This window comes from Ictalurus punctatus, chromosome 10 (genome assembly GCF_001660625.3).
Source record: "Ictalurus punctatus breed USDA103 chromosome 10, Coco_2.0, whole genome shotgun sequence".
Lineage (NCBI taxonomy): Eukaryota > Metazoa > Chordata > Actinopteri > Siluriformes > Ictaluridae > Ictalurus > Ictalurus punctatus.
The window spans coordinates 2534353-2547400 of NC_030425.2; the positions used below are offsets into that span (position 1 = coordinate 2534353).

General features: G+C 41.0%; 1 protein-coding gene across 3 annotated transcripts in view; it reads right to left on the bottom strand.

Moving 5' to 3' along the window:
• vps13c (vacuolar protein sorting 13 homolog C) overlaps window positions 1-12883 on the bottom strand; it is a 115606-nt gene extending 102723 nt beyond the window's left edge. For all 3 annotated transcript variants that reach the window (XM_053683374.1, XM_017477590.3, XM_017477588.3), the window contains exons 1-2: window positions 12612-12883; window positions 1764-1807 (exon numbers count right to left, since the gene is read on the bottom strand). In XM_053683374.1, coding sequence (XP_053539349.1) covers window positions 1764-1807; window positions 12612-12711 — 144 coding nt within the window. In that variant the 5' untranslated portion in view covers window positions 12712-12883. The remainder of the gene's footprint in view (window positions 1-1763; window positions 1808-12611) is intronic.
• Window positions 12884-13048: the final 165 nt, after the last annotated feature.

Genomic DNA, 13048 nt, shown 5'->3' on the forward strand with positions numbered 1-13048 from the left:
TAGAATGTAATTAATATGTTTATACAGTACCCTTAATACAAAAGGCACACTTAATTACAAAACAAGCTCAAATTTAAAATATAATTTATATTGTACGTGTCCATATTGTTTTAACGCTATTAAACTAAGAGAGTACAAATGCATGCAATCCTGGCCATTAACTTAAATAGAGATAGGATTGTGACATTAATACACTTAAACACTAGTTTGTATATAACTGGCTCTATGAACAATGGATAACCACCATGGGAGGTGTCTAACACCTGGATATCCTCTTTGTGCATGTCCATGCTATTGGCTACAACAAAGTCAAGAAGTGACACTGACATCCCAACTGAAAGGGTAAGAACATTTTTGGAACAGTTCCCAACTGAGAGCATACAAGGCCTACATACGTGGGTCTCTGTTATATTGAGCTGCCTAGCGAGTGTAGACCAAACACACAAGTGCAGCTAGTCCAGCAAGATAAGGATCATACTGAGGCAGACATACACAGCTTACTGCCATCCTTAGACTCCAGAATATTCAAGTGCTGGCTGCACAAGTGCAAGTTCATGGCAGTTCAGGTTAAACTCGGTGTGCTCTGCCGACATTGTTAGGGTGGAAGGCGAGTGTTTTCTGAGTCTGTGCAGCAAAATTTTGTTCTGGTTACGGCAAATAGAGGGAAACACATACTTCAACTCACACAAACTCAACAAAGCACCAATGACTCACCTGTGTCATTGCCCTAGTCTGAAAATACCTAATAATTGAGATAATCATTGTGTGGATATCATGCTGAATGGTAGAGATCTTCGCCACTAGCCTAATGGATAAAGGCAATGCTATATCAGCATATCATACCTTCACTCATCGTCTCATGTCTCATTCATTTATAAGTTTTTGTTAGCAGACAAATAAATTAAAATTATTTAAAAGTCCATAGAGGTACATGAAGTATGAGTCGCAGGACATTTTTGCCTGAAAATAAATGCAGCGGAAGACACGCGTAACACTTATGCATGAAGGCCTTCCTCCCCACAGAAATGGTGTATGAAATACAATCACAAATGATTACTGGAGACGCATTCATAATGCCACGTGTAAATAGCTATGCATCTTGGCTGTCCACTTGTGATACAATCACCCAGGATGCACGTTATTGCCAAGTGTGAATGGGGCATAAGGAAGCACCATCAGGTATTTGGTTAGCAGCATGAGGTTAATGGAGTGACATGCTCTCTCTGGCCATTTTTTAATAGCAATAGCTCCAGAGGTTGAGAGGAAAACGAAGGACCCACCTATACTATCTTGGACATCGCAAAGTATGAGCTAACAAGCTAAAAAAGGAGAGAGAGAAAAAAAAACAGGACTGTCTCACAACTTTGGAAGACAGAAAACTGTAACTCAGTCCATAGTCACAAACTGCACAGAAGATGTACGTGGCTCCAGCCACATAGGCAAACAGAGAAAATGCAAAAAAGTGATGTGGCATGAAAGAATTTATAGCTAATACTATGACACTTTATTACATTCGTAGGGAATGAGAGGATATCCAGGTATTAGAAGGGGTGAAATAAACAAAACCTGTAAGACTAGTACAACAGATACAACAGTACAATAGATTTAGCATTTATATTGATTTAGCAAGCACACCACAATGTTTTACGCTATCCAAAGTGCTACAGACATTTCCATTTTAAACAAAAGTAGAAACTTGAACTAAATGTTTACAATTACATTAATTCTAAAATTGATAAAGATGTTTACAGAATTCTGCCTACCAAACTGTTCTCCTTCACTCTTAGGTTTTCCAGAACCACATCACCTATAAAGAAAGGTATTTAGAGTAATCATTATTCATATACATATACTTCATACACTTTTGAAACAGGAGATCAAGGAAACAGAGTGTTGAAAGGCTTGGCTCCACATTTTCACAGCAGACAACAGAGTTTGATATATGCCACACCTTTTGATAACTCTAAATAGACTCAATAGTGGGTTAGCAGATAAGAGACCAAATGTTAAAAAAAAAGGAGAAAAAAAAGAAGAAAAGTTGTTTTTACTGTAACTGTGTAGGACTTCTCACATAGTCATGTTCAGTATCCTAGAGCAAGTAAACTTCCAGCCAATGGAAGTTCTTCATTCATCCAGCTGCTACCATCATGAGTTACATCATCAATGAAGATTATTTATTTATCTATTCCAGAAGCAGCCATGCAAGCACCTATGTTTCAAAGACGAGCTTGTATGCATTTCTTTGCTAATTCCAATCCGCCTTTCCGATTCATACTGCTAATGAGTGGTTTGCATCTTGTTGTATGGCTTCTATATTTCTGCTCTCAAAGTCATTTTCAAACAGTGGATGGTGATACATTCACCCATGCCTTGTGAAGGTTGTTGGTGAGGTCACTGACTGTTGTTTTTTTTTTTTTTCTTTTTTCTTCACAGCTCTCACAATGCATCTGTCATCAGCTGCTGTTGTTTTTCTCGGCCGACCCATTCAGTGTCTGGTGCTTAATGCTTTCCTTCTCTTTCAGGACAGTCCAAATTGTTGTATTGGCTATTCCCAATTCCCAACGTTTGTTCAGTGCCTCTCATTGATTTTCCCTCTATTCTCAGCTTCAAAATGGCTTACTTTTCTCCCATAGACAGCTCTCTGATCTTCATGCTGGTTTATCCTTTTTAACAACAAATGCAGTCTTCACAGGTGAAACTGAAGGCTAAAACCAAGAGCAGATATTCAGAGCTACTTATGGTTTAAACAATCAGTCTAACAGGACACACCTGGGTAACAAGAAACACCTGTCAGTCACATATTCCAATATTTTTGCTTGCCTACAAATTGGGTGGTCTAATACAAAATGTGCTTTGTTCTATGTCGTTTAAAACATCTACATATAAATACCAGGAAATAAAATCTGAAATTCTACACTCTTCTCATAATGAACTCATAAGCAGCTTGAGCAGCACGGCAAAAAAAATAATAAACTGACTCGATGCCGAAACTCCCATTTCACTGCTACAGCGTGTGGTGTAAAATTTTAGCAGTACAGAGCTTACAAACATTAAACTTAATCATCATTGTCACCCAATTCAAAGTAATTCCACACAAGAGACATCTACTTTACACACACAGCACGAATTCAATGTGTTTTCCCGCCCTCTTTTGATCGACAGGATATAATCGGCCCTGATATCGGATGTTTTTGCCTTGAAAAATTGCTTTTATCGGCAGATACTGATTACTGGCCAATACATCAGTGCATCTCTAACAAATACGCTAGAGAATCATGCATTTCTATGGCCCAATGGCATTGTTGGTATTATCAGAAGACCACACCAACCGAACAATATGGCAAGAACATGTTTTAAGACACCACAAAGATTTATTTGCCATGATGACTAGCTATGGGCTCATGCCAAGTTCAGAGACCAACGTGCAGTACCTGTCCAGTTACAGATCTTAAAAAACCTTGGATGGATTGGGGTTAGCCCAGTAATCCTTAAGCTCCAGCATGTCAGCTGTATTGGTTGGCATAATGAGACTCACAAGTTGGTACATTAGAGCCCTTTACAAGGCAAGTGACGAGGCCACCATCGAAATGCAATTTTCACCAATGTTTTGGCAAATGTAATGAGAGCAAATGACTGCACTCATTTAGCTATAGGGGCATCTTGTCAGAATTTCATCAACTGAAATCACATTAATTCTATAATTAATCTACAATCTATAAAATCTAGGGTTATGATTAGGGTTAATTTATAATAATACCAATTCTTTTTTTGCTTTTCTCTTTACCATTATCAATGCTACCTCACTAAAAAATAAATGGGACACATTTAAATACGTATGAGTCCATTTGCATTGGCTATTTATGGATAGTTGTGAGCAGAAACCAGGCAGGAGAAGAGGCCTTTTCACCTGTGTATATTTTCAAGAAGACTATAGTCATATAGCGGAAACAGTGTGCAGGTGTACGTACACAAGGGTTTTTTTTTTTGTGTGTGCACATGAGTTTCTGGTTTTTGTGCATATACACACTTTCACTCTGGAATCCACATAAGGCTAATTTTTTTCCTAACATAGTATGTTCATTTTGATTTGTTCAGTGAAACCAGTACATATACATATACACACACACATTAAAATTAATATTTCTAATAATATTAACAGTTCTATAATTTACAATAACTAGATAAAATGTATTGATGTAACAATGAATTAATGGTAAGATTTTGATGCCTAGTGTAAATTAAATTTCTAAGTAACCATAACTGATATTATTATTAACAGTAGGACAAGTTTTGAACTTGTTCATATTTGACATTTAATATGAATCTTATTCATATTTAAATGCATGTCCAGAGTTTTAATCAGTGCATCAACCAATGTTTCTGCCTGGTTCATGAAGGGTTTTAATATTTTTGCACCTGTCTGAGATCTATGTTCGTTGTGACTGTGGAATAGTTATGGGAGATAAACATCAGGGATATGTTTCTTAGGATAAAAGTCCAGGTTTTTTTGTACACACCACTGTGTGTTCAACAATTGTTGACTCAGGCTGTCAAAGGCTTTACACCTGCTGAGTCTAAAGTGTAGAATTTTACAGATGTGGTTTATATGAAACAATACCATAGGGCAAGGTTCATTTTGCTGAATCATGTCCGAGTTCAGATACAGGTAATAGGTTGTTTTAGTTTAAATTTGAACATGGTGTATTGAAGATTATTTGGGGGTGCAGTAGATAGCCTACAGTCTGAAAAAGCTAGCTGGATCAGCCATGTGGACAGACAGCCTGGACTCTGTCCATTTGCATGCACTTGCCACTATTTCAGGACTGACAATAACTGACTAGACAATGCTAAATGAGACATTACACACAGCCTTCCATGCTTACCCTAAGGTCATGACCACTCTGGCTCCACCCTCCATTCACAGACTGGCGTTCGACCACGCCCCCACCTATACATACCCCCACTGTCCGATTCAGGGTGGGGATCTGTCTGGCCTGCCACTGACCCCCCTACCTATGCTGAGAGAGGACATCCACCACAGTCACCTGATCTCCCAGTCTGTGAACTACGTCAAACTTAAATGGCTAAAGTGCCAGATTCCAACGAGTGATCTGCAAATTGGCATCCTTCATGTGGTGGAGCGGTCCAAACAAAGCGTGATGGCTTGTCCCAACAGACGATATCGGAGAGTGAGGACTGCCCACCTGATGGCCAGACACGCTTTCTCGATCATGCTCTACTTACTCGCTTGCACCACGAGCTTGCAGCTGAAAAACAAAGGAGAGAGAGAAATCAGGAGAATACAAGAGTGGTCCACCACAGAGTGCAGCTTTTACCTGCAAACCTCTGTGAATTGGGATGGGAAGAGGTGGTCTCCACAGGGGTCCGGGGTAAACTGTGCTGCCTATTTTAGATTCAATTCTGGTCCTAGCTCCTCAGTCTCTGGAACAACAGTCACCAAAGTCAAAGGGACCATCTCACTCCATGGTTTAAGGAGACTGAGGTGGCATATCTTCTGTGCCTCGCCTTTATCCATTCGCTTTACGTCATAGTCGATGTCCCAGACTCACCGTGTGACCTTGAAGGGCTCTTGCCATTTGGCGGGGTAGCCAGGTCCAGGGACAGACAAGCCCCCTCTTCTCCCTCTCTCTCATTTTTGCCCTTTTCTCAGTGCCCTCCCCCATCCCTGCACTACTGAAACACGGGCCATTTCCCCAAAAACCAGTTCCCAGAATCCAGGGTTTCCATAGACCTCCCTCTCCCTGTTTCGGTTTCTGGTTTCTGGGGAAATGGCCCAATTTCCATGGTGCAGGGATTGGGAGGGTGGTGAGAAAAAGAGGAAGAATGAGAGTGAGAGAGCAAGAGGGAAAAGGGAGTTTCCTTGCCCCCAGATCTGCCACTCCACCAGTCAGACCAATTATTATAGCAATGCTGGATGGTGGCAATGGATCCCTCCGGCAGCTGGGAGAAAAACTGCTCCAGCACCACCAGGTCGATTAGCTCCTCAGTCCCACTCCAGTGCCAACAGCCACCTTTGACAAGTGTCTTGGAGCTGTTGGGTGAATGCAAACAGGTGGCTGAGCTCAGTGAGCATAAATGAGCAGAAGCAATGACAGTGCTGTTCGCTTGTGTGGCCAACCCATTGCAAAATAGCCTACTTCGGGTCGAGGTACTCCAGGAGGTTTGTGACTGGAAGCTGTTGGGGCGTGAGCTGGGCTTCTCCCAACAGTAGTTGCAAGCAGACAACCCACTGCGAGTCTGGCCAGCCCCACGCTTCTGCAGCATGCTCAAAGAGCTCAATAAATGTTTCTGGGTTGTGCCGTGCTCTCTCATCTTGGAGAGCATGATGCATGATATGGCAGTGGTGGCCATCTGGGCTTCTGCTGTAGACAGTTCGGTGCATTTGCATCACTTACATGGGGAAGAGATGACACTAGGAAGAAGGCAAGCCGGCGGAGGAAGTGTGATGCTCTGGGCAGTGTTCTATTGGGAAACCTTGGGACCTGGCATTCATGTGGATGATGCTTTGACATGCAACACCTACCTAAACATTGCTGCATACCAAGTACAACCCTTCATGGCAATGGCTTCTTTCAGCACGATAATGTGTCCTGCCACACTGCAAAAATTGGTGTTGACTCCAAAGTCCCCAGATCTAATTAAGCAAGTGTGGGATGTGTTGGACAAACAAGAAAATCCATGGAGGCCCCACCTTGCAACTTATAGGACTTAAATGATGCTAGGGTTAGGGTTAGAATCTAGAATCAGAAATTCTATGATGGGGAAAGGTAAACAAGCAAAGAATTCAGTGAAACACTGATTCACACTCCAATTCTTCAGAGCATATCACATTTCTGTAACACTTCCGCAACAACTATGAAGGCAAGATAAAACCTTTTAACAAAAATGAACACCCAAACTAATGTTAGCCCACACAGTTAACTGAAAATTGGTTTGTGCTGTTGCCAACAATGTCTGTAGCTGAAACCAGATTGTCACGTAATGGAGGTGCAGACGGAAGCAAGTACAGTTAAGAGGATTTATTGAAGAGAGGCAGGCAGAAAAATCCAAAATGTGAAACAATAGCGTGGTCAAAAACAGGCAATTGGCAAACGGGCATAAACAAGACTAAACAGGAATTGAGAAATGAGGACAAGAGCAAGAGCAGGATCAAAGCCAAGAAACAAAAGGACGTGGATCAAAGGCTTGGTACGTTACTGAATGCAAACGATACTTCGTGATGAACAAAGAGACATGAGGGGTTTATATACTAAATGTAATCAGGGGGATAACACCGAACAGCTGAGAACAATGATGACACATAACGGAAACAACCAATGTCAATACGAAGACAGAACATAAACCATAACAAAGCACACGTCAAAAGAAAAAGTCAATGTCACTGAAAACCCAGAAGCGCTTCAAGCTCATGCTTTGGGTTTCAGAGCGCGCTGCATGCTACAGCGGTAATATATATATATATTATATTATATTATATTATATTATATTATATTATATTATATAATAAGAACATTATGAATCACTTTTGTTAATATTTCACAATGAGATGCTGTACAGTTGACAATTGATCTTTATTACTTGCTAATTATATATATATATATAGTCTTTTTTCCACTATACTTTGAAGATATTTACATTTGAGATTTAAAAAAAAAAGAATATCAGATGAAAACTGAAATTTTGATCTTTCATTTCCTGATATTTACACATAAATGTCTTAAACAACTTAGGACATGGCACCTTTTGTTTGAACCCACACATTTTTTAATATTGGAACATGTGACTGACACTTGCTGCCCATATGTGCCCTGTTTGATAGATTTTTCAAACAACAAATAGCTCTGAACTTCTACTCTTGGTTTGAACCCTGGGTTTCACCTGTGAAGAGTGCATTTTTTGTTAAAAAGGATAAACTAACATGGAGATCAGAGAGCTATCTATGGGAGAAAAGCAAATCATTTTGAAGCTGTAAAATAGGTAAAGCCATTGCACAAGCCTTGGGCATAGCCAATATAACAATATGGACTGTCCTGAAAGAGAAAGAAACCACTGGTGTACTAACAACCAGACATTGAACAGGTCAACCAAGAAAAACAACAGCTGTTGAGAGAACATTGTGAGAGCTGTGACAAAAAGCAAAAAAAAAAAAAAAGTCAGTGACATCACCAACATCGTCCACCCTACCAAACATGCTGAAAAGGTCAAAGTGTGGAGAAAACATTATCCACTCATGATCCAAAGCATCCAGTCATATGAAAAAATAAGTACAACCCATGGAATTAATATTTTATATATATATATATATATATATATATATATTTGGACAAGCAAACATTTAATCCTCTTTAGAGCTGCAACATCTAATCGATAAAATCGATAATAATCGATGATGGAAATCGTTGTCAACGAATCTCATTATGGATTAGTTGGTCTGCGTGCGGCACGGGGGAGATTTACTCATTACATTACTTCTTTTCCGAGAACACGCTTCGGAGAGTAAATACGAAAGTTGTGTCCCAAATTAAGTACTGTACACTTACTCAGTGCACTACTGTCTAGTGTGTGGATTTTAGAAAGGTAATATCATCTCAAATATAACACTAGCGTTTTTTTTTTACTAACCGGAACTATAAGCCACGACGGTGCAGGACGTCATACGCACGCTAGCATTAGCAAACACCCAGAGTCAGTGATAATGACTTTCTTCAGTTTACTTTCTGTCAGTGTTACCTTTTATTCCCAACATGACCTCAGTCACCATCAGACGGAGGAGAAATCATCACGTGACTTAGGAAGAACGTGTGTAACCTCCCATTCCTCTAAGGGGAGCATTTTAAACACTGTGGAAATCAAACTGATGCACGAGGACAAACTTATATCCAAAATGCTCCACTGTGTGTAAGGGACAGGGGAAACTGGTGCGAGTTGCTTAAAAGCTTTAGTTTCATTTAAGTTTATTGTCATTATATGCTGTATTTGCGTGCTTGCAGTGTAAATTCTGTCGTTTATTAGAACAGAAGTGATGTGTTAGTAACGAGGCCGCGTTGCTGATCACGCGCCGTGTAGACGCGCTAATACACAGTGGGAGCGCGAGTAAGATCTGTAATGTCTAATTAAAACATTATGATCAAAAGTAAACAAGTAAAATAATATGTCTAAAGGCAGTGAGCAACAGAAACCACAAGGTGCAGTGAAATTGAGTTTTTATTATTAATTTAGGACTGTAGTTTAATTCGGTGCTTTTTGTGCCTCCATAAAAATAATGCATAAATACTAATATATATATATATATATATATATAAATCTCATATCTGGTGTCTGGAGTTCCCTTTGTTATTGTGTGGTGTCATCATGTCAAGATCTAAAGGGTTCTGTAAGGCCTTCAGAAAAAAGATTGTGGATGCCTAGGAGTTGGATAAGGGATTTAAAAAAATCTCCAAATTATTTTAAATAAACCATTCCACTGTAAGGAAAATAATCTACAAATAGCGCAGATTTGGCAACGGCCAATTTGTCCAGGATTGGCCATCCCAGAAAATTCAGCCCAAGAGTAGACTGTCTGATGCAAAAAGAAGTCTCCAAGATCCCCAAAATTTCATCACAGGATCTGCAGTAAATCTTACAACTGTTCGTATCAATAAAAGAGATTGCACAAATTTGACCTGAATGGGAGGCGTGCCAGGAAAAAGCCTTTGCAATATTACAGTTTGCAAATGTGCATATAGGCAAAGACCAGGCCTTTTGGAATAATGTGCTCTGGAGAGACGAATCAAAGATAGAGTTGTCTGGTCACAGTAACAGCAGACATGTTTGGCGCATACCAAAGACAGTTTTTCAGGAGAAGCACCTCATACCAACTGTGAAGCACGGTGGTGGAAATGTAATGGTTTGGGGTTGCTTCACTGCCTCAGGGACTGGACCGCTTACATTCATTGATTCAACTATGAATTTTGTATCATATCAAAGAGTGCTTGGAGATAAGGTGCCGGCCATCTGTCTGAAAGTTGAAGTTCAACCAAAAGTGGACATTTCACCAGGATAATGATCCTAAGCACACTGGCAAACCCACCAAGAAATGTCTAAAAAAAGAAGAAATGGGGATTTGAAATGGGCAGTACATGCAAGAAAACCCTCAAACATCTTGGAACTGAAAGAATATTGCATGGAAGAGTCAAAAATGATGCAAAACGCCTACAGGAAGTTACTTCTGCTAAAGGGGGCAATACTAGCTTCTGAGGCTAAGGGTGTACTTACTTTTTCCACAGAAGAATATCACATCTATTGATATTTCTGTTAATAAATGATTGAAAAAGCTAATTTTCCTTGTGGTTTTGTTTAAGTATATCAACTTCATTAATAGGCACTGTTTCAAACATGAGTTTGCTTGTCAAAATATGTTTAAAAAAATAAATAAATAAATAAAAAGATTCCATGGGGTGTACTTATTTTTTCACGTAACTGTATAAGCTCATAGGTCAAGCAGGTAGTGTCAATTTTTACAGTATAAAAATATAAAAATGTGTTTTTAATTTATTAATCTCATCCCTGACTTCTCTACAAGTTTTAAATGTAGGAGATTACAGGCACAAATACACTGTACTCTGTGGGCGTACAATGAGAAAGCAGGAATGTAATTCCTAAGTTAAAAACACATTTTTTAAAACCTAATAGAGTGCCCTGGACATATTTCACCCCAATTTCACTCTACCAGTGTTACAGAAGTAAAGGCTGAAATAGGTTATAATAAATTCTCCTATTTTTGACCGCTTCTGTCCTGTAATGTATGAGTGACCAATAAAGGCTTTCTCTTCCTCTGCATCTTCTTCTTTTTTATAATGATTTTACTTAACTTAAGCTTTAACTATTATTATTATTATTATTATTATTATTATTATTATTATTAATAATAATAATAATAATAATAATAATAATAATAATAATAGACTTTACGCATGCTATTTGTGCTATGAGACTTTTATTTTGACAAAATCCCATTCCTCCCAGAAGTAAAGTGAGATAACACGTGATTCAAGTATGATCAAACCACCACACCAGAACAAATTACTGTTACAGTGACGCAGCAGTATGGGCAAAGTAAATATGAGCAGCGTGACTCACATACACTTTCAGAAAAGCCTCTTCAAAGAACACCCTCAAGAAAATTGATATATTTGCACACTTAATCTGCAGCACGAATGGCTTCAATGATGTTACTCCACATTAGATGCATGACTTGCCACAATGATGGACACACGCTCTGGCAGCACTGACAGAGACACACACACACACACACACACACACACACACACACACACACTGGCAGCACTGAAGGGGACACACACACACTTGCAGCACTGAAGGGGACACACACACACACACACACACACACTTGCAGCACTGAAGGGGACACACACACTTGCAGCACTGAAGGGGACACACGGACACACACACACACACACACACACACACACACACACACACACACACTTGCAGCACTGAAGGGGACACACACACACACACACACACACACTTGCAGCACTGAAGGGGACACACACACACACACACACACACTTGCAGCACTGAAGGGGACACACACACTTGCAGCACTGAAGGGGACACACACACACACACACACACACTTGCAGCACTGAAGGGGACACACACACTGGCAGCACTGAAGGGGACACACACACACACACACACACACACACTGGCAGCACTGAAGGGGACACACACACACACACACTTGCAGCACTGAAGGACACACACACACACACACTTGCAGCACTGAAGGACACACACACTTGCAGCACTGAAGGGGACACACACACACACACACACACTTGCAGCACTGAAGGGGACACACACACACTTGCAGCACTGAAGGGGACACACACACACTGGCAGCACTGAAGGGGACACACACACACTGGCAGCACTGAAGGGGACACACACACTGGCAGCACTGAAGGGGACACACACACTGGCAGCACTGAAGGGGACACACACACACTGGCAGCACTGAAGGGGACACACACACACTGGCAGCACTGAAGGGGACACACACACACACACTGGCAGCACTGAAGGGGACACACACACACACACACACACACACACACTGGCAGCACTGAAGGGGACACACACACACACACTGGCAGCACTGAAGGGGACACACACACACACTGGCAGCACTGAAGGGGACACACACACTGGCAGCACTGAAGGGGACACACACACTGGCAGCACTGAAGGGGACACACACACACACTGGCAGCACTGAAGGGGACACACACACACACTGGCAGCACTGAAGGGGACACACACACTGGCAGCACTGAAGGGGACACACACACTGGCAGCACTGAAGGGGACACACACACACACACTGGCAGCACTGACAGTTGCTAATTTCCTGCATGCTGCTTGAATCCAGGTGTAAGACATTAGTTGCCAGCTCGCTGATACACAGTAGCACAAACTACACACAATTATCTAACACACAATTATCTAACACACAACGCCTGCATGACATTATCTGACCAGGGGATATCTTGTAGCAGCAGAGTGCTATAATATTCTGCACTCACCTCCCCAAATGCCGATCTTCAGCTGCGATTTGTCAAGGTTTTCGACATAGTCGCCGATAAACCTGTTCAGGACATCACTGACCAAAGACTCGAAGACCATCGCGGAACACGGCCCGGCTCTCCGGGACAGACACAGCGCGTCGCTCCCGTGACTCTCCTACTTCCTTCTCCGTAACAAGTGAAACGAATCGCTACGAATCTCGATTCGGGGTATCGACTCAGATGTATGCTGTGGTTACTCAATTCATCCGCGTCTCCTGCCCGATTTGCTCCGCGCATGCGCAACCTGTCCGAGCTACAACGCACGTGATTGGTGAAAGGATGAATTTATTTACCACTCACTACACAATAACACTACACAGTTAATGCTTTAAAAACTTAGTGTAAGAACGGAAGATGTTCAATAAAACTAAAACATATCTGCGATGTGACATATT